Consider the following 25,085-nt stretch of genomic DNA (forward strand, 5'->3'; position numbering starts at 1 on the left):
GTCTCGATCAAGATGGGTAAGTTGAGCCACACAGCCAGTGAAAGGACATGAATGCTAATTTGGTTGGGTGCAATTAGCATGACCATGGACGGTTGATAAGGGGTGTTGAAGCTGTTGCTGCTGAGCCATTGCACCATGTGAATTCCATGGCACAAAAGGGACGGAAACTCGCTGTCAAATCTCATCAATTTAAGAATGGTGACATGTAAGTAATTTAGTAGATCTTTATATACTTATTATCACCACGATGGAATAAAAAAAAAGAAGGAAAACATTAGGATTAAAAAAGCTCAATGATTTTAGAACAAAAAACATATCGCAGGTGTTTGATGATCATGTACAGGTGGGTGGAGGATGGGAAGATTCTGGAAACCACAAGGGACAGAAGTCAGTGGAGATGTGCACTGTGGATAACGTTGTCTCTGGGTTCTCACACAATTGATTGTGCTTTGCTTTCTCCAAAAGCCAAACAGTGCTTCAGAAGTCAAAGGTGAAAGTCATACAGTAACTCCACTGTCATATAGCTTGTCTTTTGATATATATGCTTGTATGGTTTATTTAAGAATGATATTCTCTTCTTTTTCCTCGGTCCTCTACCATGAGTTTCTGGTCTATACAGGTTTATTTTATTAATCTACTTGTTTCTAACATGGAAAATTAATTACCAACTGGAAACTGTTATTAGGCTGAAAGTTTGATTCTCCTTGTGAAGAAGAATTGGATAGTGCTATTGGCTGGGATCTGTTTTTTACTTCTATTCACTGCTAGGGTATGTTATAAAGATGTTATATCTTTTTGTGTTTCCATGAGTTTTAAGTGGAAAGAATGATTTATTCTTTCATTATGTTAATGCATGCTTGTTAACATTCTTCTCAGAGCCTTGGGATCACTCAACTTGCATACAGTTGTTAAACCAATGAAGTAATAATGAGACAGTTTCTTGGGGTGGTTTCATTAGTAAATTTGCTAAAAGGATGATTTGTATGTGTCAAAAATCATGTAGATTAGATTTTTGATATGGAACTTCTACATTTTGTTGAAGACTAAGTTTATTTGATGAATGACATAGGAAAAGGCCTCCAATTTACTGATGACTTGGTAGAAAGTGGTATATAGTGCTGAGTACTATTCATAGAGAAAGGTGTTGAACAGTGGATGATAGATATATGCGCAGCACTAATAGGCCTGTGGCTACAAGCCATGAATGGTCATGAGGTCCATGACCAAGAGTGACGTTGACCATGGAGGAAAGTGATATTGAGCATGGCAGGGCACACTCAACATGTTTATCAACATGAAAGAGGTGGATCGACCATGTTTCTAAACTTGTCTTCGTGTTCTTCTTTCTTTGGTTAAATTTTGCAGACAGGATAACATAGGATGAGTGATTAAAGTAGTCTCTCCATTTACAGCTACCCTTTTTGTGGATCCAAGAAGAACCTAACCCGAGATTTGAAAGTTCCTTGCATAGATAGATTACTTGGTTAAAATTACTCAGGAGGGCTTCTTTGTTCTGTGTGCTTTGATTGGATGGTCAGTATCCTGGATCCCTCTTCTTCTTTTAACAAGTTTCCTTTGAATTAATATCTCAGTAGTATCCTGAATCAGTGCCTCTTCCTTCAAAACAAAGAGCTTCATCAGCATATTATATAGGAGGACACTAATGAAGATTTTGTAAAATATGACTGACGGGTTCATCTTCTGTGATTACATTCCTCAGTTCAGAATGAAAGTAGAACACTTAATCCACTGGAGAAAGTGAGGGTTTGGATATATCTGATGACAGATTTGGATTCTTGTTGTGCAATTGATTCCATGGTCCCTGCAAGACATATGTATGTAAATCCTTCAGCTTTTAAGCTTTTGGAGTAATAGTAGCATGCCCTGGTGACCAGCTACTGCTACTCCCACTTCAAAAGCCTGTCAATAAAAGCTAATGGTAAAGTTGTTTGGGAATGATTGCACTCTATAACCAGCAGAGGCCATTTCGCACAAGTGGAGGTATCAGTTTCATAATATACATCCAGTTTTTTAAGGATTACTACATCCCATCTCTGCCTCCATTAATATATATATATATATATATATATATAATATAGCAAGCCAGGGATAGACTTTTTTTCTAAGACTCAATTATCATGGAATCTCCCTGAGAATACTGACAGTAGTTTGTGGACAGAGTCCCTTTTTCCTTTAAGCTGGCATGGTGGGATGGTCAGATTCCTTAACCCACATCTAACTCTCCCTTGCTTGCCTTAGAATCTAATGGTCTGAGAGATGATTAGGATGTCCATAATGCTGTAGGATTCCCTCTTAGTGGGAAGCCAACCATGACATCTTCAATAAGACAACCTCCTTTAATCATGTCCTTATCTTCTTGGACAGCTTTAATATTCTTCTTTGGATGAGGGGAACCAGAACAAAGAACCCCGGGCAATTGATGGAATGACATCAACCTTTCCCTTTAATTATCCATATTCTGTAGATGAGGAGACTAGCAGAAAGGATTCCTCCCATTTCCTTGTCACATCATGATGCTCCAAAGTTGACCTCACAACAACCAATAAAAATGCTTGGGAAAAGAAAATGCCACTTGGTTGTGTTAGATAAATAATCTTTTACACAGATCTCTATTTAGTCACCACAATCGTATGTTTAAGTAGAAGAATTAGTTTGCTACTACTGTCCACCCTATTAGCCTAACACACCCAAATAATGGAGGCTAGAAAATATTATCTCCATTCTTCCTTCTCTAGCCTTGGTTGTTGTTACTTGTTAGGGTCATTAACAATGTTATCCACTTGAAACAAAATGTGTGGTCAGCTAAATTTTTTGAACGGACAATTATCTGATTTATAATATTTTGGATTCTAATTGGATTCTCATGAGCTGAACGTGGTTGACATTTGCAGGTCACAGGCACTTGAAGCTAATCTCTTGTTGATCCTATTTGAAAGAATCAGTCCAAGGCAAGATTGAGATCCCATTGTAATTAATACTTGTGACTACCTATCTGTATGTCGAGCAATCTTTGTCTGCTTTATTCATTTACATATTTTTTTTATTTATCTGAATATTTTAGTGATAGTTAAGGAATGATTTTTTTTTTCCTGTCGGTGGGTTATTATGTTTCGTGGCCGAAGCTTTTTATCCCATCAAAATTTTCATCATACGTGGCATGCGGGTGAGCTCACGTTAGTCTCACCTGTAGGGCCCACAGTCAGGCTTGTGAGAGGAGGATGTTTCGACACGTGTACGTAGACTCTAATCACCGATGAACTGTTTCACGGTAGGATAAAAATATATATATATATATGTATCACCCAAATGGGGAACAGAGGACGCAACGACCTCAGCCACGGTGGGTCCGGCAAAAAGGTCCGTGAGAGAATCCCGGGGTTCCAATTCGCGGGGCCCCGAGTAATAGAATAAAGGAGTCATGGGCGCGTGTTACGATCGGACCCTTTCTCCGCGCGGAAGCACGATTCCGTGCTGGTACTTCTCGTGACCCGACTTGAGTCACGGCATGGGTACGTACGGTGCCGGCGGGCGTTGAGAGAGCGCTCCCGGGTCCGTCGTACTATCGTGGCTCGACTCGCGGTCTCAGTCGGCAGCGGCGCGGTGGCCTCGCCGCGCGATGCCGCTCCCCAACGCGGCGAACCGAGTCCAGTGGGCCGCGTCATCCTCCACCACGCGGCTGACCCCACCCACCCACTCGTGCTTTATTCCTTCCCCTCCCCCCGTTTTTTCTAAATATACATCTTTTTCCAAAAGCTAAAATCCTGCGAGATAAAGGAAAAAAAAAGAAAAGATAACTAAAAATTATAAATGATAAAAGAAAAATCCTTTGAAGAGTATAATTTATGGGGAAATTAAAATTATACTATATATATATCTATAACTCAATAAGGGATAAAAATACTTGTAAGGTGGAAGTAGTGAGAGCTTCTTTGAGCCAACTTTCCAAAAGGTGAAACTGGAAACCGAGGTATAAACTTGATCATAACACCAAGGACTTTTAATGAGTCAAAACAACAACAGTAGTAGGGTCACTCACACTATGTTTCCTTTTCGCTCAAAAGTTGAACGTTCATGGAAGTAGCAACATGATGACGGTCCTGAGAACTGCTCCACCACCCACTTGTTCCTCCAACACACACACACACACACTAAAGCCATGGAAATGGAGGAGAGGAGAGGGGAGTTTTTAGTTGTTCTTGGCCAGCATAGCGAGTGCACAGTGTCCACCTTCTCTTGCTCGTCTAGGTTTTGGGTCCAACCTATCTATCTTATGTAGGTCAGATAAAAGATGTTGTGCTCACATGCAAACCTAAAAATGGTGGTCCAATCTCAAAGCCTTTCGTTTTCTACCATCGATGTGCATGAGAACACCACATGCATCACTTGGCTTTTGTCGAGGTTGACTACAGTCTACTACTAAAGGTAGAGAGAGCATGAAGAAGAGAGGCAAGAAAATAATAATAAAAACGTTCAAGTCAATCGAAGACACACCATGGGAGGAGATTAAGGGTGGGTTTCTTCCACCTCTTCCAATGGAAGAGAGGTCCCTTCTAAGGACCACACCCCCTCATTTTACTACTAGTACAAATATGTACATGGCACCTTTTGGTTGAAGCGGAACTCATAGCCTTTTGTCCTTCACACAAACAATAAAAGAAAAACAAAAACAATATCACACATGAATATTGTTTTGCTCTAAAAATTATTATTGGTGTCAAACATATATTGTGGCTAAGAACTAATAATGTTCTAATAAAATTTATTTTACTAAATTTTATTGTTAATGTTCTAGTCACTAATAATGTCTAGCATCTAATAGTATGTTCTTTAAAGTTATCATCATTCTTTTATCTACTTAGTTCTACTACATAGTCAGTCCATAATATTTCAAGGTTTATGTGCAATAATTCATGACATCAAACAAATATATATATATATATGTATATGTATATATGTATATATGTATATATGTATATGTATATATGTATGTATATATACATATATATATATATATAAATACATATATATATATATATGTGATACTTTCCATTGCACTTAATTGTGTGGATTTAGCCCATGGTTTTAGTTTTCCAATGCGGAATTGGAGTTGAAATCACTCGCATAACACTTGGAAATTTATATTATAATTAATTGGAGAGGAGTCATTGAAGAAAAATGAAATGAATAAAATATACCGTTAAAAAGTGACAAAAAAAGGGGCCAAAATAGTTGGAAAGAGTCTAACTCGGCGAGTCGAACCGCCGCGTCAAGAAGCGGAATCGCCACTTGGGTATCGGTGTCGGTTCTCGAGAGAACGCGTTTCACACGTGACGACTCGAGCCCGACACTTGTTTTCGGTCGTTTTTGCCCCCCGCCTTCCTTCTCACGTCGCCGGTTCAATTGAACCGGACCGCTCTCCCTCTCCTCGTCCTCTCCTCCTCCCTCCTGCGTGTCGTACGTATAAAATGGACGTGCCCCCCTTCTCATCTGCAACGGCGCGAGAGATCGGGAGGGAGCTGGTGGAGCTGGAGATGGGATCTGCGGCGGCGGAGTTCGGTTTGGACTTTAAGCTCTGCGCCATGAGGACCGTCGGTGGCTTTCTAAAAGAGGCGGCGGCGGCGGTTCAGAGCAGCGATGGTGGGGTCGCGAAGTTGGAGAACTCCGTGAGGAGCTTGGAGGAGGAGCGGAGAAAGATCGAGGCCTTTAAGCGCGAGCTCCCCCTCTGCATGCTTCTCCTCACCGACGGTGGAGATTTATTTTTATTTATTTTTTTTCAAATTTGGGGATTTCTTTCCAATTTTTATGGTAAAAAATCGAGTTTTTATGGTAATTATGCGAATTTTTCCTTGGGTTTTAGTGATCGAGGGGTTGAAGAAGGAGCTTGAGAGGTGCCGGGGCGACAGATTCGTGCATGTCTTCCAAGAGCTAATGCCCATCAGGAGTAGGTACGAAGAGGAGGGTGGGGCGAAGCTGGAAGTCGACTGCAAGGATAAGAAGAAATGGATGAGCTCCGCTCAGCTGTGGAGCGATTATTCTAGCGACGACAACAGGAACGATGATGACCAGAGCGTGGCGGATGAGGTACAAAGGCGGAAGTTTGTACGTTATTTTCTTGGATTGCGAAGCATCTTTCTCATATTTCCATGTTTCTCCTCCTTTGTGGCAGAGAGATGGAGGACCAGATGGCCAGGAGGAGGAGGAGGAGAACTTGTGCTTAGAATCCAAGAGTGGCGCCGACACGTTTGTGCCATTTAAGGGCATGGCGGCGCTTGTGATGAGCTCAAAGCAGGAGGTGAGTCCCACGGCGGTGCTGTCCGATCTCTCCCTGCGTTCACCTGCCGTCGGGAGCGCCTCTTTCCCCGTTTCTGTCGTCGCTGGGAACCATCCTGGCAGCGGCGCGGTCTCTAAGTGCGTTGGTCGAGCACCGCCGTCGACGGCAGGTGCCCACCTTAGCTTGCAGCTCCAGCAACAGAGGAAGGCGAGGCGGTGCTGGTCTCCGGAGCTACACCGCCGGTTCGTCCTCGCTCTCCAGCAGCTCGGTGGCGCTCAAGGTCAGATTGGCTTCTTATCGTATCTCAAATACGTAGAATTGGATTCGATGATTCAACGGAAGGGAAAAACATCCAATTTTTTCGTTCCACAATGGATTTTGTCGTAGGTAGAGAGGGGAAAATGGAAGCGGATATCTGAAATCGATCACTTAATCTGTTCCAAATACTATGTTGTGAGAATTCTATCTCGGTAAACCTTCTTCTTTATGCAGTGGCAACTCCAAAGCAGATCAGAGAACTGATGAAGGTGGATGGTCTCACCAACGATGAAGTGAAGAGCCATCTGCAGGTGGCTTCATGGCTTTCTAACTCTCAATTTCCATCGGTCTACTCCTGTTTGGTCTGCGCTGACATGGTGTTCTCGATCTCCATTACAGAAATACCGATTGCACACTCGAAAGATGCCTAATGCTTCACCTCCTGCTACCCGACCGGTTGTGGTTTTGGGAGGCTTGTGGGTTCCTCCTGAGAACCACACCGCACCACCACGGAAGAGTGTTTCCCAGTCTGGCTCTCCTCAAAGCCCTCTTCAGTTGGCCGATGCCCGCCGAGCCATCTCTCCGACCGCTGGAGATAGCTGTGAGGAAGAAGGTGGGAAGTCAGAGTGCCACAACTGGAGATGAGGAGAATTTGCTGCTGGACTCAGTAAACAAGAAAGCAGCTTGTGGGATCGGAGAAGAATAATATGAAAGAGAGGCTTTTAGGAGCATTGTGAAGAGACTGACATAGTACTTCCCATGTATAGAGATGTGGAGAGTTTTGTGGATACAGTACTTGCCAAGATCTGATCGGATTGGAGCAGAGTCAATAGTAGCTTTTGCTGGTTAGAGAAGACTCTCGAGTGCTCCTCATATGAGATTTTAAGCAGGTTTTCCTACATTATTAGTATCTCAATTTTCCTGTAAGTTTTAGTCCCCATAATATTGGTCTGCTGGTTTTCGACAAGATTGGATCTTGAAGCATTGCCAAAACTTTGTCTGCTGCTATTTGGTAATCTTCATGGAAGATGAGGCAGGAGAAAAGGTGTAGCTGTTAATTGCATCTGCTGCTGAGCTAATAGTTCCATATCAATCCTTTTTTTTCTCTTCATGAAGCCAGATTTTTCTTGTGATTAACCGAAAACATATAGTTCAAATCATCCTGCAACACTCAGTGCTCACTCTCAATGAATTCATATGGCTTCAGGTGATACCTTCAGGCCAGTCCTTTGTCTGCCACATCTTCTTTGTGTGCTGCAAAGCAGCCTTGGTCTGTCAGCACCAGCAATTTAGCTTCTCTCTTCCAAGTAGAACATTTTGCTGCCATCCATCAGAGCTTTCTGTTGCTTCTGATCTCAAGGTTTTCTACATCCAGCATTTCTGTGAGCAGCACAGAAGAGACATTCCACTGCATTTGGGCATGAGATAAAGCCAAAGCATCAAGAATCATTTCAGGCACAGTAGGGCCAGTTGTGGCATCGAGGATCATTTCATCATGCATCTGCTTGCCTGACAGAGTGCATCCTCTCATGGATTCTACTCACTGCTTGCTAGTAGCATGCCATTGCTATTTCACATGATGTCCCCAGCTGCCTTCTGAGACTCTTCCCCCCACTGCTCTATTTCTGAGAGATGCTGTCTTCCTCAGTGTCTAAAGAGGTTTGTACAAAGGAGAGATTAAGACCCAAATGCATAACCTGCAGATTCCATCCTTCTCTCAGTTACTCTGAACCTGTGAAGTTGCCCAATTTGCAATGCTTTGTTCTATCTTGCTTGTGCCATTTCGATGTTTGCACCTTGAAAGACCAACGATGATAGTCTGCCAATGCGTTCGCAAGAACTTAGACGATTGTATGATTTAGGCAAAATCAACTAAATCCATGATATGATTGATTGCGGGAGATGGAACATAACAGATTCTTTGGTTCGCAAGAACTGCCATCTGATACAGCTCTGTTATTCCACAACATAGTGGTATTCCTATTGGATTAGATGTTGAAAGATGCCAATTCTTCAACTGGCCATTGGTGTCTGTGGTCATGTAAAAGTTCATGGAGGTCTCTTCACAAGAACAAGACTAAAGAGACTCTCTTAGGAGACAATGTCTCCATCTAATTATCCTTCATCATTGCAATGTTATAGCCATCAAAATGAACATAGCTACCCTTTGCTTAATCCTCTGTTTAACCATGGAGTAATGGTCAAGTGGGTTACACTAAACCTCTCTCATCTTGTTCCCCATCAAAAGAATACAGCATGGGACCAAAGGTGTCCATCTCAGGGAGGACAGGCAAACATCCGAATCACTAGCCTTGAGATCTCCTGATCCCACAGCAATAGTGATAGAATCCTCAGATATGAGCTGTTATATGAGTCTCTGTGAATCTATATTGTTTGTTTGTGACAATATCAGCAACATCTATGATTGATGGGTCTACTCGTGAGCCCAATCTTGATATGTTTCCTTATGATAACCCGAATTCAACTAGATTCATTTATATTATTGATCCGATAGAGATAGGATGCCTAACATTTTGTATTTTACATGGGAACAGATGAGTCGATCCATTTGGGCCGGCTCTAAGATTATGGGCTGGATCTTGTCGAGATGTTGAAATGAACACAAGAAGAAGATTTCTTAAAGCTAAATGATATATTATTTTCTTATTTAGCGAACTAATTAACACTTCGGTTTAGTCGCATATTAAAGAGTTAAGATGATTTATAAAGATTTGATGAATATACTCCTTGTTAGTGGTATGATTATGCGACACTTCGATATCAGATGACTAATACCTTAGTATTAGGTAATCGATATCTCGACACCAAGCGACCCATGCATCGACAACAAGTGATTGACACCTCAGTGCTAGGTGATCAATATATCGACACTAGCATCTGAGTCTCACGTAACCAACCGTTATCTCATCGTCATCCAATTGATGTCACATGATCTGACATTTCCACGTACTAAGAATCTAGGAGAGACACACTATATTCATTTTGTCTAGCACTCATTATGGAGGTAACACTTCATAAATATCACTATAAAAAGATTTATCAAATATTTTCTCAAACAATCTTATCTCAAAAGTTAACACATTCATTTAAAACTTTCCATAACATAAACATCCAAATAAACACTCGGATACAATATTTTATGGGATGAAGAGACTAATATGCTTATATTCATACTGCCATATGCTCCTAAATAGTAAAGGAGCAATCTTATAATCAAAGTTATATATATATATATATATATATATATATATATATATTTCAAATAAATTAATTTTAATCGTGGCTAAATATAATTAATTTTTATTTATTTGGATGGATATCGATGACAGTGACATATACAGAGGATTTTGGTGCAAACGTTATAATTAATTTGTAATAATATATGTTATATATAGATAAATAGATAAATGAAGACTTCGGTCTGCCGTGTTCTTTGGTGCCATTGCCACCGTTCGATGGCGCTGTAGAAGAAGAAAAGCATGTTCCTTTTCTCGCCCTTTTGAGCTGGAAGGAAGAAGGATCGGCTGTTCTATGTCGACGGCGCTAGTAATCGGAGGATGGTTCGCGCAAAGCTTCATCCAGACGTTGCTCGACAAGGCCAGCAACTGCGCGATCCAACAACTCGCGCGGCGCCGCGGCCTTCACGATGACCTGAGGCGGCTGCGGACGTCTCTGCTCCGGATCCATGCCATCCTCGACAAGGCAGAGACGAGGTGGAACCATAAAAACCCGAGCTTGGTGGAGCTGGTGAGGCAGCTCAAGGATGCTGCCTATGACGCCGAGGACTTACTGGAGGAGTTGGAGTACCAAGCCGCGAAGCAAAAGGTCGAGCACCGGGAAGACCAGATAAGCGACCTCTTTTCTTTTTCCCTTAGTACTGCGAGCGAGTGGTTGGGTGCCGATGGTGATGATGCTGGGACTCGATTGAGGGAGATCCAGGGGAAGCTGTGCAACATTGCTGCCGATATGATGGATGTCATGCAGCTATCGGCACCCGATGATGTGGGGAGACAATTCGACTGGAAGGTGGTGAGAAGAGAAACGAGCTCTTTCTTGACCGAAAACGTCGTGTTTGGTCGGGACCAAGAAAGGGAGAAAGTAGTAGAATTGCTGTTGGATTCAGGATCTGGTAACAGTAGCTTCTCTGTCTTACCCCTCGTCGGAATCGGAGGGGTTGGGAAGACGACTCTGGCTCAGCTCGTGTACAACGACAATCGTGTCGGCAACTATTTCCACCTCAAGGTTTGGGTCTGTGTATCCGACAATTTCAATGTGAAGAGACTGACCAAAGAGATAATCGAGTCTGCTACCAAGGTGGAACAATCTGACAAATTGAACTTGGACACCCTGCAACAGATCCTCAAGGAGAAGATTGCTTCAGAGAGGTTTCTGCTAGTCCTCGATGATGTGTGGAGCGAAAACAGGGATGACTGGGAAAGGCTGTGCGCACCACTAAGGTTTGCAGCAAGAGGCAGCAAGGTTATAGTCACAACTCGAGACACAAAGATTGCCAGCATCATTGGCACAATGAAGGAAATTTCGCTCGATGGTCTCCAGGATGATGCTTACTGGGAGCTGTTCAAGAAATGTGCATTTGGTTCTGTGAACCCCCAGGAGCATCTAGAGCTCGAGGTTATCGGTAGAAAGATTGCTGGTAAGTTGAAGGGCTCACCGCTAGCAGCAAAAACACTAGGATGCTTGTTGCGGTCGGATGTCAGCCGAGAACACTGGAGAGCTATAATGGAAAGTGAGGTATGGCAACTGCCACAAGCTGAAAATGAAATATTGCCTGTTCTATGGCTGAGCTATCAACACCTTCCCGGACATCTTAGACAGTGTTTTGCTTTTTGCGCTGTGTTTCAGAAAGATTATTTATTCTATAAACATGAGTTGATCCAGACTTGGATGGCAGAAGGCTTCATTGCACGTCAAGGAAACAAGAGGATGGAAGATGTCGGAAGCAGCTACTTCCATGAGCTTGTTAATAGGTCTTTCTTTCAGGAATCTCGGTGGAGAGGGCGATATGTGATGCATGACCTCATACACGATCTTGCCCAATTTATATCAGTGGGAGAGTGTCATAGGATAGATGATGACAAGTCCAAAGAGACCCCTAGTACGACTCGTCATCTATCGGTAGCATTAACTGAGCAAATGAAGTTGGTGGATTTTTCAGGTTACAATAAATTGCGGACCCTTATGATCAACAATCAGAGAAATCAGTATCCATATATGACTAAAGTCAACAGCTGCTTGTTGCCTCATAGCTTGTTCAAAAGACTGAAAAGAATCCATGTTTTAGTTTTGCAGAAGTGTGGCATGAAAGAGTTGCCTGATATTATTGGTGACTTGATACAACTTCGGTACCTTGACATATCCTACAATGCTCGCATTCAGAGGTTGCCTGAGTCATTGTGCGACCTTTACAATCTGCAAGCACTGAGGCTATGGGGCTGTCAATTACAGAGTTTCCCACAAGGCATGAGCAAGCTGATCAACTTGAGGCAACTTCATGTAGAAGATGAGATAATTTCCAAGATATACGAGGTTGGGAAGCTGATTTCTCTGCAAGAATTGTCTGCATTCAAAGTGCTAAAGAATCATGGAAACAAACTTGCAGAACTAAGTGGTTTGACACAACTCCGCAGCACTCTACGAATTACAAATCTTGAAAATGTAGGGAGTAAAGAAGAAGCAAGCAAGGCTAAACTGCACAGGAAACAGTATCTTGAAGCATTAGAGTTAGAGTGGGCAGCTGGCCAGGTTTCCAGCTTGGAGCATGAGTTACTTGTCTCGGAGGAAGTACTTTTAGGTCTCCAACCACATCACTTCCTCAAAAGTTTGACAATCAGAGGGTACAGTGGTGCAACAGTACCCAGTTGGCTGGATGTGAAAATGCTACCGAACTTGGGAACTCTTAAACTAGAGAACTGTACAAGACTGGAGGGTCTTTCATATATTGGACAACTGCCACATCTCAAGGTCCTTCATATGAAGAGAATGCCTGTGGTGAAACAAATGAGTCATGAATTATGTGGCTGTACGAAAAGCAAGTTGTTCCCTAGGCTAGAAGAGTTGGTACTGGAGGATATGCCAACACTGAAAGAATTCCCGAATATTGCACAACTTCCTTGTCTCAAGATTATTCACATGAAGAACATGTTTGCAGTAAAACATATAGGTCGTGAATTATATGGTGATATAGAGAGCAATTGTTTTCCATCATTAGAAGAGCTTGTGCTGCAGGACATGCTGACATTGGAGGAATTCCCAAATCTTGGACAACTTCCACATCTTAAGGTTATTCACATGAAGAACATGTCTGCACTGAAACTTATAGGTCGTGAATTATGTGGTTCTAGAGAGAAAATTTGGTTTCCTAGGCTAGAAGTGCTAGTGCTGAAGAACATGCTGGCACTGGAGGAACTCCCAAGTCTTGGACAACTTCCATGTCTCAAGGTTCTTCGCATCCAGGTGTCGAAGGTAGGCCATGGACTCTTTAGTGCTACGAGGAATAAATGGTTTCCAAGGCTGGAAGAGCTAGAAATCAAGGGCATGCTGACATTTGAGGAACTCCATTCTCTTGAAAAACTGCCATGTCTCAAGGTTTTCCGCATCAAGGGATTGCCAGCAGTGAAAAAGATAGGCCATGGATTATTTGATTCTACCTGTCAGAGAGAGGGTTTTCCAAGGTTGGAAGAGCTCGTATTAAGAGACATGCCAGCATGGGAAGAGTGGTTGTGGGCTGAAAGGGAGGAGTTATTTTCCTGCTTGTGTAGACTTAAAATTGAACAATGCCCCAAACTTAAATGCTTGCCTCCCATCCCTCATTCTCTCATAAAACTTGAATTATGGCAAGTTGGGCTGACAGAACTTCCAGGATTATGCAAAGGAATTGGTGGAGGTAGCAGCACTAGAACTGCTTCTCTTTCACTCTTGCACATTATTAAATGTCCAAATCTGAGAAATCTGGGAGAAGGGTTGCTATCAAATCACCTGCCACTTATCAATGCTATTCGGATATGGGAATGTGCTGAACTGTTGTGGCTGCCTGTCAAGAGGTTTAGAGAATTCACCACTCTTGAGAACTTGTCAATAAGGAACTGCCCCAAGCTCATGAGCATGACACAGTGTGAGGAGAATGACCTCCTCCTCCCGCCGTCAATCAAGGAACTAGAATTGGGTGACTGTGGAAATCTTGGGAAATCGCTGCCTGGATGCCTACACAACCTCAGCTCACTAACTCAGTTGGCAATATCCAATTGTCCATACATGGTATCCTTTCCAAGGGAAGTAATGCTTCACTTGAAGGAACTTGGAACTGTAAGGATCGAGAATTGTGATGGGCTGGGATCAATAGAGGGTTTACAAGTTCTCAAATCACTCAAGAGATTGGCAATCATAGGATGTCCCAGGCTTTTGCTAAATGAAGGGGATGAGCAAGGGGAGGTCTTGTCACTGCTTGAATTATCAGTAGATAAAACTGCCCTACTTAAACTCTCACTTATAAAAAATACACTACCATTCATCCATTCGCTCAGAATCATCTGGTCTCCTCAGAAAGTGATGTTTGACTTGGAGGAGCAGGAATTGGTGCACAGCCTCACAGCTCTCAGGCGCCTTGAATTCTTCAGATGCAAGAATCTCCAGTCCTTGCCAACAGAGTTGCATACCCTTCCTTCCCTCCATGCTTTGGTTGTAAGTGACTGCCCACAGATCCAATCACTGCCGGAGAAGGGACTCCCGACACTCCTCACAGATTTAGGATTTGACCATTGCCACCCAGTGCTGACTGCGCAACTGGAAAAGCACCTGGCAGAGATGAAGAGCTCAGGTCGATTTCACCCAGTTTATGCATAGGCAACATGAGGTACATCACATTATACCACCACTTTCCCTCACAACCACCATTTTGTCTACAATTCTTCTTTGTTTCTTACGAAAATTTCAATTTCATAAGTATTCAATTTCCTAACTTATGCTAAAAATATATTTTTTGCTTGTCGAAAACTGAACCATTCTGTAGTTCTGATATTAGCCGACTTACATGAATCAACTTGGTAGTCGGCAGTTCTGCAATTGAAAGAGCTTTTAACTTGTTGGTCCGTACTTATGATTCTTAATCCAAAAAGAAAACATAGAGAATTCTCTCAAGTAAATATGTGTGAGGCTTGCTTTCCGAAGTATACAACTGTAGTTATCAACTTGACGACACTGAGTTACTGAGAATCATTTTCTCTGGTATAAAGAAGCGGGAGATATTCAAAGAGTAGAGTTTTCAATGAAAAATAAATGATGTCATAGACAACACAACACATATGTTAAATTATCAAAGTATATGAATTAAGTTATCAAAGTAGTAAAACAACATATATATTAAATTATCAAAGTAGTAAAATAACGCATGTATTGAATGATCAAAGTAGTTGAACAACATGTATAAACAATAGTTTCACCAAATGAATTTGAACTCTATTAGAAATAATATGTCATGGATTGTGCGAAATGATATTTATCTATCTCATGCAAAGCTTTTAAGGTAATATCTACTTGCAAGTACATCCTAAAATAAAAAATAATGAAAATTACAATTTAGAAAACTACGATTAACTAGGGATAGGAATTTTTTTTTAGCATAAAAAAATATTTTTTTAGTGTCAATAATCATGTTTCTTGATTATATATTTTTTTCTTTCAACTTCTTTAGTTATCTCTCATAACTTCTTTTGATATTTCATGAAACTTTATATAACTAAGGTGGCATACCTCGGAATAGGGTCTAAGTCCCCGACTAGTGACATGGTCAGGTGATATTTTTAGAGAATAAGAGTATCTATTACCAATTAACCGAGGTAGGCATCTTTTTGAACCTTCAGCTGAGCTGTCTTTTCGTTCCTTCATGAGTTCATATGCTCACAATTCAGTTAATGAATAAAGTTAAATACAATGAACATATATAAATTATATATATACCTTTCAAAGAACAAAAAATATTCACCTTGACAATATCATCTATTATCTTGTTATTCTTCCCATTGTGTATCATGGTGCAGAGATGGTTATAAACCTCTCTAATGCTGACCATATATAGCTATGTCTATGTACAAACAGGAGTTGAGAGGATGTTCAGTCTCCATTTTACAACATATGACCTTCCCTATAATTTCCACATCACAATTAAGTACATTTTAGGGAATTACACTGTTTGGAGTGGATAATCAATGCCATGTAGGGCAAAATTGCTGTGTATTCTCAATGGTCAATGTTGCTGTTAAGCTTTATCTGTGTAGCTTGTGACAATATCCCATGCCTCCCCTTCTCCTTCTCTAATATTTTTGTTCCATTGTGGATGAGCAATGAGGATGGAGAAAGGGGAGTGGAAGAGAAAGATTTCGATTGCCTTGAGACAACATACAGATCATTTAGCCAAGGAGATGATCTGAGACATGGTGGCACTGAGGGTGAGAACATAGAGATTTGGTTTGGGCCATCAATACCATCCTGAGCATCTTAAGCAGGGTTTCACAAAGATTATTATTTCTTAAACATGTGCTGATCCAGATTTGATTGGTGGCTTCATTGGTCCTCAAGCAAATGAGAGGATGGAAGATTTAAAGGCAGCTATTTCCATGAGCTTTAATAGGTCTTTCTTTCAGGAAATCTCCAATGCAGATTTAAAGAGGAGGATACTTGTCATCATGTGCTCTTTATCCATAAACCCTATCAAACTGCTTCTATCAGATGTAAGCCTCGAATTCTTCATCCAACAGGTTGACCTTCTTCCTTCCTTAAATGCAGCAGTCACAGCAGCAGCAAGCAAAAAGAAGCAGCAGAAACAAGATCGGATGATCCTTCTTCCTTCCTTTTGCTGCTCCACTGTTTCGTTTCATATGACTGCATGACCTTCTTCTTCCGTCTTCCCTTTTTCTCCGAATCATTCTGGTTTAAATCTTGTGATACTACATTTACGTTTGCACTGCCTGCCGGCTGGCTCGATAGTGATGTTTGCAGAGAAGCTTATTTAGGGAGCATCGAGTGCCTATGTTCCTTAGGTTTCACAAAGGAGTGGATGAGATGAGATTTGCGTACAGCTTCCTTTTATAATCTTAAGAGTTAACACACTGCAGAATGCAATCGATGGTTAGAATGCTATGATCTTTCCAAGAAAAGAGATCGTTTTAAGTTCCCAACAAAATGAGTGTAATGAGTCAACTACAAGAATGTGAATGACTTTGGAAGATGGGTTGCTACAGGTTGCAAGCTCTTCCTTTCTTTCCCCTTCACATGGATTTCAGCACATAAACCATTCAATTCGAACACAAAAAAAAAGAAGAGATTTGACTCCAGAAAATGGCCAAAATCTCAAGCTTAATTGTTGCAACACTTTCGTAATTAAACAGTAATCCAACACACAGATAAATGCATGACAAAAATATATGCAGCAAGTAAAGAAACAGAAACCAGAGCTGGGATTCATCACTTGGATTTCTAAGCATGAGTTCTGCTGCTTTCTGGACTTCTCACTGGATTAAAATAAGGATGAGCCTGAAGGGAAGAGCAGCAATCCTCTTAGCAGCTGAAGCTCATAATTATGGAGGAATAAGTTTATAGGAAGAGCATTTACCATCGCTTCTTTCGCTGTTGGCCTCTCCTGGTGATCATACCGAAGCAGCTTGTCCACAAAGTCAACAGCCTAACAACAGAAAAAGAAATTGAAGTAAATTATGTGATAAACTGATCGGAACATCGACGTTCATGCAGCAATAGTCACCTCGGGAACTGCCACATGCTGGTTATCCGCGTTTATAAACCTTGTCCATGGTTTCCTGCTATGCCTGTGACAATGATTAACAGACATTAGAAAACATATTGGAATGCAAACCCAGAGGAGTTAATTCAGAGTGCACTCTAGAACCTTCCAACGAGAGCTTCAAGTTGCGGGTCGAGTTCTAGTTGATATTTTTTTAGACAAGCATTCAACTCATCTGTACCAAGTACCTAAACCAGATACCAAAATTTCTCAGATGGTTAAATAAGAAGAGAAAGAACATGGACTAAATGGTGAATGTCAATCATGCTAATTTATCCAGATTGTTTTCCCAAAGAACGATGACAACATGACTCTTCTACTATTTCAATGCATAGACATCCCGCTGAAGACGTTCATGGAAAGCCAATGTTGTCTCAACATTGAAACTCAGCTGATCATCATATATATGTATGTGTATAAAGTTTTTTTCTGAGTCCCACAAATACTAGCGGTTTGTACCACACGATTCCTGTCTGCATGTTGTGTGGAATATAGTAATGAGTTTCTTTTTCCTTAACTACTCCATCTTCAAGTGCCAGCATGAGATCCCTTAGGGTTGAAATTTTATGCCAATATGATTAGCTCTACACAATCCAGAAGAAGTCCATATGTTCCTAGGATGTAATACATAAATTATATTGATGCAAGCAAGTAACGTTTATGCCTAAAAGGCACAATCTAAGAGGATAAGCACAAGTTGGTGAAAATTTAAATAGTTAGCTCTGTCTTTTCCACGTGTTATTAACAAAATCAACCAGCAAAATATCTAATTCTTTCATCCTCACTTGAGAACTAAATCATACCTTTGCTATCTTGACCAATTGATCATAATTATCATGTCCATAAAAAAATGGCTCCTTCCGAAATATCTGCCAATCAACAGAAAGCACGATTTTATAGAAAAAAAACATGTCCAGGGAATGTAACTATATAAATCACATACCATCCCAGCAAACATACAACCAAGGCTCCACATATCCAGTGAATAATCATAATCTTGCAAGTCAACTAGGAGCTCTGGGCCTTTAAAGTACCTGCAGAAGAGTTTGATATAAGTCCAGAGACAGAAAAGTTTGATATAAATCAACAGAGAACTATGCAAAGATTCCTTTTACAAAGCAAAGAGGCAGTAATATGGTCAGAAACCATAAAAGAAATGAGAAGCAAATACCAAAAGTGATCTGTTGCCTTCATCCAAACAAAAACATGAGATTTATCAGTAAATCAACCAAACTTCATCCAGGGAAGGTTTTCTCATCCATTTATTCCTCGATATGGCCTACTTGAATTATAGTAATATAAGTCAACAATTAAACAGACATATACACATTTAAATTTAAATGACTGTCACCATAAAAGCTCTTCCAGTTCAAGCCATACTAAAATGCTCATACACTGTTACCCAAAAAATCTGACTCACTCCGCGTTCGATTAGGAGAACCAAAGAAAATTTTCCACCCTCACCGCATCGTGCTGTGCAAGCGTATCGGTCCCTGGTTGATCCAGTACATACTGGTCGATATTGCCGTGTCATGTCAATATACCAGTATGTGTCAACAAACCGAAAAAGGGCAGAAAATTCAATTAAAATTATAATAAAATCCTATTTCAATTTTTTTATCCTCATCTAATTTATTGGTATATAAATACAATTTGGTGCCTAAACATGCATTAATAAGCCTCTAATGAACCATCAAACATGGTAGAATAAGCTCACAAATCATGCAAGAAGTCAATACATAGCCAGTCTAGGCTAATTATTCTTAAAAACCTCTAATTAGGTCTCAATTAATCATTAGTCACTAATCAATCACGAATTATCAATATTTTTTCTGCTAATTACATGACATGATCTTGAAAACATAGAGAGAAGATAAATGCCTTTAATTAGAGTCAGATTCCCCCCAACCTCAAGTTAGAATCCCTATTTCATCCAAATTAAGAGCTTGATTTCCACTAATCACCAATTAGAGAGGAGTCAGAAAGTGTGAGAAATAGTGAGAAAGAAAGTGAGGATGAGAGTCCGTGAAAGAGAGAGAGAGAGAGAGAGAGAGAGAGAGAGTGGGGCTTTTACAAGCCCAAAACAGCCCTCGAAATGAGGGTGGCATGGTCAAAATTCAAACATTAACTACCAATACACATCGGTCAAATTTTGACCCTTGTCTCAGCCAGCTTGGGACCAGTGCATACCGCCAATTTCATATCGTAGCGGGCAGTACAGTAGTCCATGCTTTTGATATTCGGCTCATTTGTGTCCATACATACATCGGAAAATTCAAATTTACCAATTAAATATAATATGATTTTCCCTTTAAAATTCAGAAACTATTATAGAGAACTTGATGCAGGAGAAAGGTTTTGATACACGTTCCTGAAATGAATATTTATGATTTTTAAAAATTTAAGAAGGATATTATATTGTGTTACTTAACAAACATTAAATCTGAAAAGCTACCCTTATTTACAAAAGGGTAGATATGAAATTTTGCTTCCTAAAAACGAAATGTTCACATTTTGAAAATAATTTTATCATCGAAGATTCAAGAGAGAAGGTAATGCTCTTCAACAGGGGATCATTTTTCAACATCGTACCTTGAGGCAACTCTAACGTTGTACTCTTTTTCTGGATGATAAAACTCTGCCAGGCCCCAGTCAATAAGACGAAGCTTGCGCTGTTGGTGATCTATCATAACATTGTGAGGTTTTACATCTCGATGCATGATGCCTTGAGAGTGGCAATAATCTAGTGCCTACACAAGAACCTGGAAAAGTTAAAAGGCAATCAAACTTGATGAAATCTAATTATAGAAACACAAGATATCAAATTCAAAATACACAAACACATGCATTCAGCAGATGCACACCAGAGGTTTTTCAATATATCGAGTTGAAAAAAATAATGTTACATATCTTCAGTGAAAAACAAATCAAGATTTGAAAATTCATTCAGCATGACCTTGAAGCATAAGGGATCTGATAAATGGATCAAAAAGTATATAAGCTAACTGACGACTAATCCAACTGATCCTTTCCTAGAGATTTAGTATATGATGTATGGTCAACAGCTTGACCATCCATTCTCCCAAAAAGTCCATAATAAGCTAATCACCAATAAACACCAATTTGTTGATCCACATCAAATGTGCAAACTACATGCCAAATTCAATATTCTGTCTTTTGAAACTTCACCAAAAATCAATGTCAGGAATCCTATAATCAGTTCAAGTCCACAAAAATCACAAAACCATAATTCAAGAAACATCAGGATCTGTCCAAGGAAAAAATAACAATTATCATATCTAACCCTAAAATAACAAAAGCTACATGATTCAAAGCTAGCAATAAAGAAACATAAGCAAAATCTAAGGATCCCATAACTAAATCTTGTTGAAAAGAATTAGGTCGGATGGGTCTCTTCAATTCCTTCATCTTATCACTTTATGGTTCACGGAAAGTGGTTCACGGAAAGGAAGCCGTATATCACCTATACAACCACTATCTAAGAAGTGGTTTAAGCAGCTGCTTTTGTGCATCAATCACAAGACTGCACTAATAAGCCATATGCAGTAGCAGTGCATGGTTCAACTACATAATCTGTCGACATTTTATGCATGCGGCAGCAAAAGCCACATAGATAATGCATATACGGACATAGGCAAACCCGAAAGCCCCAAATATGCTCAAAACTTGACCACACAAGTCCAACATCTCACCTCACTAAGTCTACTAAGTACAACTTAAAGCTATAGGGTCTCATGATTTTCTCTTTGTTTCCTTTGGTGACAATAGTAGGTGTCCAGGAGCAAGAGAAACTATGATACAAATCAAACCCAAGTGGAGCCATCACTATCTCTTAATTGCAAAAACATATTACCCACATTCCTTATTTTTAAATAATGTTTGAAACTTTCAAGTACTTTTATGATTTTATTTTTTTAATTTTAATTATTATTTCAATTTATTCCAATCCTGCAATTAATGACACTGATCTTGACTATATTCTTGTTGGTCAGTCCCAATTCCAATCTTACAAACTATGTGCGAAGGAAAGTATCATATCAATATATAATAAAAAAACAGAAAACTTAACATTCAGAGGGCAATAAGAGTTAAAGTCAAGGTTGCTACTAAAAGTGGAAAACTATATATACTAACTTTATAAGTGCTTGTTATAAGAATAACAATAACATAAAGTGTCATGACAATCATAATTAGCTGGATTGTTAACCAACAAGTTGACAGTCTTCACTTCATTGCACATGGGAAGATAACCTTACCTTTAATAGTTCATATATGTAGTATCGAATGTCGTAGTCTGACAAAGTTGGATAGAGAACTTTAAAGTCGGTATTGTTGACGTATTCAAAAATTAGACTAGGTGTCTTCGATTGCTGATCTCTGACGATATCAAGTAATTTGACGATGTTGGATCCGCCACAAAGGTTTTGCAATATCTTTATTTCTCTCTTGATCTGCATTGAAAGAAAAGAATGATAAATAAAAAAAGGAATAGAAAGCAGAAGCAGATAGTTAAGAGAGATGTCACGACATCAGGCAAACCTCATACTTGAATCCACAAGGGAATCCATGACTGAGTCATAGTAAAATTAGAGCATCAATGAAAGAAATAGCACGAGCATGAAATAGAAATATGAAAAAAAATCTTATTGAGACAACCAATGCAAGAAAGACCCTTTTATTAAAAAAATACAAAAATAAATAAATTAGTTGCCAGACCTTCTTGCCAAACTATCTAGCAAACAGGGCCTGTTGAAGCCATTTTATAGGTGATGCAACATCTTGGATACCCAGCTCATCAACAGCTGATTATATCTCTAGCTCTTGGACAGCCAAACAGACTGAGTATTGAATTATGTATATTCACTATGGCATTAAAACAAGCTTGACAGTGATATAGTAGATGATGAAGGACGTGATTAGAGAGATAACACCACATAAAGCACATAATAGAAAAGATCCACACCAAATTGCACCCAACGCTTGTCTCATAAGCAACAGAACCAAATAGAAGTTAGTAAGAATTTAAACTTCCTAAATTGCTTCATAGGCATGGATTATTCTTCATGCTCCCAGTATTTAGTATAATTTAAGCATCTTCATCCTACCCCATAAATCACATTGTGAAGCATTAGATCTACCCCAAATATGCACTGCTACATGAGCTAAAATTCAATAGCGAGAAATTAAAGGCAACCAAGTAACCGAAACCATCCAATAAAACAAGGGAACCTAGATACATAATTAAATCTATAATGCATTGTCACAGCAAGCCTAATTTGTAATAGAGTCTTCTTTAACATAACAATCTTGTATAAATACAAATTCAGATCAGATTTAAATCCCACCTTCTTCTTCTTTACTGGCTTTAGAATCTTAATAATGCACTTCTCCTTGTCCGTGGCACGCACTCCCTCGAAAACCTCGCTGTACTTTCCCCTTCCGACCTTCCGAACAACCTCATAATCATCTTGTTCCCTGCATGCAATTAAAAATTTATTAAACCAAGAAACCTTGATTGCAATAAAAGCAAAAACATCTCAAAATTTTATGGATTTAGAAGAGTGAGAAAGATCACGTGTGCCCTCACCCCCACTGGACGGTGAGAGATTCGTAGTCCCAGTAATCCTTGGGCCGGTGGACGTTGATATCAGCGTAGACCCGAGCCCGGGAGGGGGCGCCGGGGCTGCGGACGGCCTTTCCGATCTTCTGCGCCAGGGCTCCGGCTGCGGAGGGGCGGAGGCGGCCTGGGAAGCTCCCGGGGCTTGCGACGAAGGGGTGGAAGAGGCGAAGCGGGTGGGCGCCGGGTGGGGACGAGAAGCTGAGAAGGGGAGCGAGGGATCGCAGGTGACGGGAGAGGAGGGAGACGGAGCGGAGAGGCCCAAAGGCCATAGAAATAGGAAGCTAGAACGGGGTAACAAAGAAGGTGGCTATATATATATAGTTATTTTAACCCTTTCTCACTTAACTCCGTTTATTTATGTTTAAAAGAACTCCTATATTACATAAATTATTGATTCATAATAAATTATTAATATAATAATATATAATTTAAGTTAAAAAAATTAAAATAGTCCTTGTGATTTTAGTTCGCTTAAGTTCTTATAGTTTATTCATGTCTAAAATAACTCGTACATTTTTAAGAGCGTAGTATATAAGTTCCTCTCATCAAATATGAGTTAATAGATATTAAAATTGATATATTAATAAGTTATTAATATAATTAAAGTAATAGATATTAAAGCCTAAATCATTTCTGACGAAGATTCACGATATAAGTTAGTATCTTAAAGTGAACAGGGAAAACATAGAGATGGTTCGACATTAAAGACCATGCTCATTCGAGCTTAATTTTTTTTTTCTTTCAAAATAAAAAATATTTTAAAATTTTTTTAATAAAAAATGTTGACATCACAAAGATCCTTATTCCCATGCAAACCAACTCTTAACGTAACTCCAACTTTTGCCGTGTGCATCCTGATCCCCTTAATTTTTTTGTTTGTATAGTATGATTAAGAAAATAATTTAGAAAAAATTTCAATCAATTAAATTATTAATTGATCTTTTTCCTAATAAATGATGTAATTTATAGAAAATAAATAGTTCAAATTTTATTTTCATATATGAACCTTAAGAAATAAATATTATAATTATATATTTATGTGTGAAAGTAAAATAAAAATAAAGGTCATCCTTCTCTTGTTCATTAGGAAGCATAATTAAGAAGCATCTCTAGGAGAGATAAGATCTTTTATTTTTTTTTCTTATCAATTTTTATTTATATTTTAAAATCTTTGATATTATTATTATTATTATTTATATGATGAATAATAATATTTTAATTTTAAAATTTTATAATTAATAAATAATGGTTGTTGAATTATGATATTAGAATGATTAGTAAATTTCATAATAATTCTAAGTCATTTAATTAGACATATTTATGTTTCAAAGAATTATGTATATTTTTTATTTAATTAGTTTTAAATTTAGAATCATGAATCTAAATTAGTTAATTCATGAAAAAAAATAGATTTGAGGTTAATTAATATTTTTAAAATATTTTTGTTTAAATATTAAAATTTAATTTAATAAAATGGGTCAAATAAATATCTGATTTTAGTTAAGTTAATTGATGAGATTAGCCTATGTAATAAGCATAACCTAACTCATATGATTAAGTATGATTTTACTCGTGTGATCAGATATAACCCCACCTATATGGTAAAGCATAATTGGTAAAGCATAATTCAACTCATATAACCAAATACAATTTAACTCATATGATTAGGTGTTTAAAAGTTTGATCATTGTTCGTTTTCTTCTGAGGTAGGAAATTAGGAGATTGTACATTCGAATCTTTTATTTTATTTTCCTTTAACATTAAAATTTCCATGGTCCCAATTATTCGATTGCCAAAAAAAAAAAAAGAAGGAATAGCTAGTGCCTAATTTGTTTTCTCTTTGGGTATCTTCGTGCTCGGTTTGCGATTTGTGCTGCTCGAGCAATCCCCAGGTTGAACCAACGAGCCTTACCCAAGGCTGAATCAGACATGACAATAAATGAGCTACAATTTTGAGTTCATATTCAAATGAAGCTTTTGGAGTTCATATTCAAATGAAGTTTTAGTTGGTCTGCGCTCTTGAATGGAATGCCGCTTGGTGTCTGACAAAAGTCTTGGTGATT

General features: G+C 39.2%; 3 protein-coding genes across 3 annotated transcripts; 2 read left to right on the forward strand and 1 right to left on the reverse strand.

The window, feature by feature from the left end:
- The first annotated feature begins 5,444 nt into the window (after positions 1 to 5,444).
- Positions 5,445 to 8,281, forward strand: LOC135615883 (transcription factor NIGTH1-like). Its single transcript, XM_065114958.1, has 5 exons — positions 5,445 to 5,766; positions 5,879 to 6,102; positions 6,188 to 6,572; positions 6,785 to 6,861; positions 6,950 to 8,281. The coding sequence occupies exons 1-5, from the start codon at positions 5,487 to 5,489 to the stop codon at positions 7,193 to 7,195; spliced, it is 1,212 nt and encodes a 403-aa protein (XP_064971030.1). The 5' UTR covers positions 5,445 to 5,486; the 3' UTR covers positions 7,196 to 8,281.
- A 1,724-nt stretch (positions 8,282 to 10,005) lies between these two features.
- On the forward strand, positions 10,006 to 14,680 carry LOC135615884 (putative disease resistance protein RGA3). Its single transcript, XM_065114959.1, has one exon. It carries the CDS (start codon positions 10,103 to 10,105, stop codon positions 14,429 to 14,431), a length of 4,329 nt encoding a protein of 1,442 aa, XP_064971031.1. The 5' UTR covers positions 10,006 to 10,102; the 3' UTR covers positions 14,432 to 14,680.
- Positions 14,681 to 16,922: 2,242 nt separating this feature from the next.
- LOC103990111 (casein kinase II subunit alpha) lies at positions 16,923 to 23,302 on the reverse strand. The gene is made up of 10 exons (XM_009409147.2): positions 22,990 to 23,302; positions 22,748 to 22,877; positions 21,659 to 21,853; positions 19,974 to 20,131; positions 18,325 to 18,415; positions 18,185 to 18,250; positions 17,487 to 17,569; positions 17,343 to 17,406; positions 17,196 to 17,264; positions 16,923 to 17,116 (listed from the first exon to the last, which is right to left on the reverse strand). Exons 1-10 carry the CDS (start codon positions 23,289 to 23,291, stop codon positions 17,060 to 17,062), a joined length of 1,215 nt encoding a protein of 404 aa, XP_009407422.2. The 5' UTR covers positions 23,292 to 23,302; the 3' UTR covers positions 16,923 to 17,059.
- Positions 23,303 to 25,085: the final 1,783 nt, after the last annotated feature.

Source organism: Musa acuminata, chromosome BXJ2-6, assembly GCF_036884655.1.
Source record: "Musa acuminata AAA Group cultivar baxijiao chromosome BXJ2-6, Cavendish_Baxijiao_AAA, whole genome shotgun sequence".
Classification (NCBI taxonomy): Eukaryota; Viridiplantae; Streptophyta; class Magnoliopsida; order Zingiberales; family Musaceae; genus Musa; species Musa acuminata.